Source organism: Salminus brasiliensis, chromosome 19 (genome assembly GCF_030463535.1).
Source record: "Salminus brasiliensis chromosome 19, fSalBra1.hap2, whole genome shotgun sequence".
In the NCBI taxonomy this organism is placed as follows: domain Eukaryota; kingdom Metazoa; phylum Chordata; class Actinopteri; order Characiformes; family Bryconidae; genus Salminus; species Salminus brasiliensis.
The window spans coordinates 20713234-20719233 of NC_132896.1; the positions used below are offsets into that span (position 1 = coordinate 20713234).

A 6000-nucleotide genomic window follows, 5' to 3' on the forward strand; every position below is an offset into this window, starting at 1 on the left:
TTTTTTGTTTTTTGGGTTTTTTTTTTACACCTCCCCCCACAAGCGAACCAATGACACTCAGGAAATAGCCTGGGAATTAGAGCAGCATGTGGAGAACCAGTCAATAGAGAGCCAATATGGTGTATGAAGTGGTGATGGGATCTGGGAAGGGGTGAGGAAGGAGATGCTGCTGTGTGGGAGTATTTCTTTCCTCTCTCTTTCTTTCTTCCACACTTTTCTTCCTCTTTCTCACACCCTTACTTTTGCTCTTTTACTCTCTCTTGCCCCCTCTCTCTCTCTCCCTCTCTCTCCCTCTCTCTCTCTCTCTCTCTCTCTCTCTCTTTCTCTCTCATTTTCTCTCATTGCTTATTGAGAGCTAAAATTTATGCTGTTGTTTTTGTTCTGGTGTAGCTGTTGAGTTATTGGCTTTATGAGGCTTTAATGCGCTGAGCAGCACATGGCATTTGTCTGTACTCAGGCTGTTTGTGTAGTGCAGTCGAGTTAACGAGGGTCAGAATATGAAATTTGGGTCTTCGTTTATTTATCGCTTCCCGGGTTTGTTTGTCATACGTCATGCAACAGGAATAAATGAACAACAAATGTGATTTCGTCTCAGGGGGGACGAGAAGTAGAGAGCGATTCATCTTCTTCACTGCTATTGAAACGGTGCTTTTGAGAAGCGGCCCCCCTAGCGGATTCGTCCCTTAGGCTCATACACGCTGTATTCTGCATGCACACTTAGTGAAGGCTCTGTCCCTTGACCGCAGGGATGTACTGTTAGACTCCTGTAGCCCCGCAGAGCTTGGGGAGACAGACATTAGTTAATGCATTCCATAGCCTCTCTCAATCACAGCACAGACAGGGAGGCTGTCCTGTAGTCTTATCACTAATTGGGTGGATGAATTGTTCACATAATGGGTCCCTGATGGGAGGGGGTACTGATTTACAACCATAAAACCCAGTCACTATTTATCCTGACAATGACTCTAATTAAACATAGAGGACGTACAAAAACCGAGATGGATGGTGCTGAACAAAGATTATCTTTACCTCTGCTTGGGGAATCACACGCTGTCTCAATGCATGCGGAACTACTCACCCCATGATGGAAAACAATGAAAATGTAGGGCTTCTGTGGAGTGTATACTCCTACGCCTCTTTTATTCTCTGTTGATTTGAGCCATACAGAGTGGAATTTGTGCTCTTTCCACTAATTTTTACAATGCATTTCACATTTTTTCTGTCTTTTTGGCTTGCATGCAGCCCACACTGTGTGTGATTATCTGTCATTATGCATCCAACATCCAAGGGTTTCCCACTTTGTTTTGTCTCAAATCTGTTCAGTATCACATAATTATTGCAGAATAAATAGGTTTGAGTGGGACTGTCACTCTCTACAATACTACTAATTGACTAATATCACTGTAATATTAGTAATTTACTAGTAATCTAATAATTTACCATCTTTCTAAATGGGCAAAACGTGGAATTAACAATAACAAACCTTTTCCACCTCTTTAAAGATGATGAAATGTATCTTGGAAAACATAAACATGGAAACCTTGTTCATTGCCAGGGTTAGTAGGTATGTTAGAGCAGGGACTCCCCCCAGTCTAACAGATTCCTAAAGGGAATAATAAGGAAATAAGGGAAGTTTTCATTTGAGTTTTACAGCAAGTTGTTGAGAAATCCTGACAGACCTAGTTTGGAGTAATTCACTAGAGTATTTGACTCAGTGTCAGACTGACCATCATACAAAGGGATTCTGGCTGTTTGTTCCACTGGTATATCACTCAAAGTAGTTTGGGCTGGGACTGTAATTGAACTACACATGAAAGTAGATGCATGAATGATTCTCTGACTGTTGTTTCCCTCTCTCTCTCTTTCTCATGAACAGCGATCCCAGGCATGATCGTTCCTCCCATGTAGTGGCTCCTGGCTGCTGAAGAGACACATTTGATATCGGCTCACGCTCGAAACCCACGGTCTGGACTGAAGACGTCTCCATGTGGGGAGAGAAACAGAGATGAAACTCAAACTATGAAAACTCAGGCCTTTTTCAACACAAATCTCACAAGAAGGAAAAAACAGATGAGTGGTGTGGTGGTGGTTTGATTTTTCTAAATTCATTTTCAGGCTCCTCTGCTGAAGGACGCATCCCATGAACACTACCTATGCGGAGAGAGTGACGTCCCTTTTTCCGTTTTCCGGTCACAGGCTTTTTTTGACAAAGTGGACATTGTATTCCTTTTATACAGACTGTACCATACACACACGACACTACGAGAGCAGTAACTGTAATGTTCCTGAGGACTGGATGTTCTGGGGTGGCTGGAGGGGAAACGGCAGAAATCTTTAACAAGACAGGTTAACAGGTCAACACCAATCCAAGTGAAATACAGATTTCAAGATGCTCTGCATTTATACCTCCAAAACAAAAGTCCTAACGGCCAAAACTGCTGTTTTCTGTATAAATAGGTGGAAGATGGGAATAATTCCTACTTCTGGTGCCAGTCACAAGCCAACAGAAATTTTAAATTTGCCATTGTTTGTTTTTCATTTTTACTGCCATGTCCTTCAGTTATGTGTTGATTGTTCAGGTACATGCTGGTTCATTTATCCATGTCTTTTAAGATAGAAGGACACGAAGGGAGTCTTGAAATATTTTTCGCATGCTCCTGGTCTGCTGTGAGAAACCCAGACCCCCCAAAAAGATAGAAGAGTTCTGAAGGAGTAGAATTTTAACCGAAATGAATCAATGTTTATGTTTGTCAAAAGGATTTGCTGCTCATCAGTGCCAGAATATGCAGTAAGCAGGAGAAAAAGAAAGAAAACAAACTACACTATGAGTTGCAATGCCATTTTAGCTTTCACTCCGGAACATGAAGCTAGTGTATTTTTTACATGTGCTTCAGGAATGGTGGTATGAGGCTACATCATGAAGCCATAAGAAGAAGTTGACTTTATTGTTCATATATTTAAATAGAAAAAAGGACAACGCAAGACTGTGATTTTGACCTATTGCTTCATTTGCTGTGCTCGTCGATGAAGGATCAAATAAAGCGACACAGAAGACGAGTATACGCTCAGTGCCGGCTGCTAGAACAACCCCCTTTCTTTCCTTTTTTCTTGTTTTTCTTTTGGTGACCGTGAAGGAAATGACTTGAATAAGCAGAGGATGTTGATATTTGCCAGCACTGTAATAGCCTGCTCTTGGAAATGTGTCAAACACCCAACAAACAACAGTTTGATTGGCTCCCTTTAGTACTCATCTATTTTGTACATATGTATTTTTTTGTTTGTTTGTTTTTGTTTGGCAAAATTGTTAAATATATTTATATTAAAATGTCTTAAGGCAGCTTGTTGGTTTAGTATCACCAATGATTCGCACTGCATACTCAAAATCCCACCAACTAAAGAAAAAGAAAAGCAACAAATTGAATTCTGGACATGAAGAACAGGTTCTGTAAAATATCCATTTACACAGTGTATTTATCTCTCCAGTTTGTACATTGTTTTTTTCTCCCCCCCCAGTTTTATTTGATCGTGGATGTTTCTGTGTAGTTATGTGCCGTTCTATCAGCCACCGTTCTTCATTGTTGAAATTGTACTTCATTTATTGTTTGTTTTTACTTTTCATGTTTGTATAATTTTGCCATGCTTCCATTTTTAAGTTCCATTCATAAAAAAGCCATTGTCTATTTTTGTATAATTTGTAAGTTAAAAGAATTTGTTTTCCTTTTTGGAATTTTTTAATGTATGGCAAAAAAGTAGCATCTTATTCTGATAGTATTTAGTTATGTAGATTTTTAAAAAATATATATATGATGAATATATAAATCTATATCTTTTTTTGTTTTTCTCTTTGAAGCTTACTAAAATTGATACTGTTGTTAAACTAATAATATGCATGGGCTATTCTCTTCTGAGAGTGTGTTTGAAACTAGAGGGGGGATTTTTGGACGAAATATGAAAATACTTTCTTTCTCTTATGTGTTTTTTTTTCCTCCTGTGTTTCTCTCTGCTTTTCATTTCTCAATTATTTATGCCTGCTTGTATATCTGTATATTCTGTCTTTTTCCTTTCACTCGTACCAGAACCAGCAGTTTAGATGCCTTAACAATGCAAACTCATTCGCATACAATCACATGTATAGTTATCATCTCCACCGTTATAAGACACCATCAAGTTTCTCAAGGGGCGGTTTTACATCGGGGGAGGGAAAGAAAGCACAAATTGGGCCGTTTTACGTAAATACTGTTTCTAAAACCCAGCTCAGTGAAGCAGGGAAGGCTAAACGAATATGTTTGTCCTTTTGTGTGTGTTTGGATTATGAAGGATAATGAGGAGGTTATGTGTTTGGAGGTGTATGGAGAGAGTGTATGATTCATATTTAATGTCCATTGCAGCTGTGTGTTGCTGGGGGGATGGGGTGCACTTTATTATTAATTTAAAACAAAAGGCTGCCTTTTTAATTTTCTGTTTGTGCTCTATTAGTGTGTGTTTGCTTCAAAGAGCCACAAGGGTGGTGGGAAACCTAAAAAGCCATATCGTACAGGTTCACGAACAGCTCAGAGAGTGACGTTCCGGTGGTCTGACATTGCAGACTGTGGCACACTTTTTCATGTGAATGTGTGTTGTTTGTTTTTGTGGTGCCATCTTAGCGCTGCAGCAAGTACTGCTGACTCTAACTGAGAGGGGTGTGGGTGTGTGTGTGTTTGTGTGTGTGTCAGAGCACAATGACCTGCCCTCAGCTTCAGGGGCCACTGGCTCGCCGGCTCTCGCGCCTGCTAACTTGCTAACTGTGTTTGCCTCACTGTTAACCCTCTTTCTTCTGTCAGCCAAATTGCTCCCTTGTAACAATATCGCCAACGGAGCCCCAAGTGATCAGGCTTCAAAGTGCAGGGCCCTTTGTGAACAGTCTAAAGTGGTGTGTTTCTGTAGCGTGGTGTCTGCAAGCTGCCGCCGGACAGAGAATATGGCTTTTCATTTGCTGGTGGGTCTGTTTGTGTGTGATTCTGTGTGGGAATGAATGCGTATATATGTGTGTGTGTGCGTGTGTGTGTGTGTGTGTGTGTGTGTGTGTGTGTGTGTGTGTGTGTGTGTGTGTGTGAGAGAAGACTTTTTAACAGAAGCCACTGATGACAGAGCCGCATTTGAGCTCTTCTCTCATGCTCTCACTCTTTCAGAGAGCACAGCGTTGTTGGTTTTTTTTGTTTGTTTTTTCTTTCTTTCATATGAATTCTGAATATATGGCTGTTTTACAATGGCCTCTTTGTACGTAGTTCCATCTTAATGATTAGGATGGGCAGCTGATAAAGCAACAAGCATTTCTGTAGGAAACGAGACTCAAACCAAAAAAGCTGGTCCTATCCCTTTCCTATCCTACTTTAATTTCTCTCTCCCACCTCTTTCTCTCTTTCTCTCTCTCTCTCTCTCTCTCTCTCTCTCGTTGTCTTTGACTGGATACACACTGAGCAGTTCTATTGATAGGGAAAACCAACAAAAACTACTGTATAGATTGTTATCATTTTTGATGAAAGCTGTAAAATAACTTTTCAAAATTCACAATATTAAATTAAAGTTACTTCTTGTCTGTGATCTTGCCCGTGTCCTTTTCTTCTTCATTTAGCTCGTTGTCAACGCTGAAAAAAAGTGATGCACTAAATTTATTCTATATATATGTGAACAATTTGCTTTAAAAACATTGGCAATATTTGTAATGTCATCATTGTGGTTCTGTGTAAATAATGTAAAACACTCAGTTTACATTATTCATATATCACTTAGTAGTCTTAGTCAGTATATCTTGTCCAAGTGAATTTCCACACACAAGGATCTCCAACAATGGACTGTAGGCGAGATCTCTAATACTTGACCATAAAATGGGTCTCCTACATTAAACATGTTGGTAAGTAAACATCTCTGACCATATTTGACCATATTCAGAGTATCTAATACTTAACAATAGTCTGATATTATTTAAATTATTAGGATATCTAATAATTGACCATTGTCGCA

The 6000-nt window shown here is 39.6% G+C and overlaps 1 protein-coding gene across 3 annotated transcripts in view; it reads left to right on the plus strand.

Moving 5' to 3' along the window:
- ebf1a (EBF transcription factor 1a) overlaps positions 1–5580 on the plus strand; it is a 144164-nt gene extending 138584 nt beyond the window's left edge. For all 3 annotated transcript variants that reach the window (XM_072663088.1, XM_072663086.1, XM_072663087.1), the window contains one exon: positions 1877–5580. Coding sequence is in view for 2 of the 3 variants with exons in the window: in XM_072663086.1 (XP_072519187.1) it covers positions 1877–1908 (32 nt within the window). In the remaining variant the exon portion in view is untranslated. The remainder of the gene's footprint in view (positions 1–1876) is intronic.
- Positions 5581–6000: the final 420 nt, after the last annotated feature.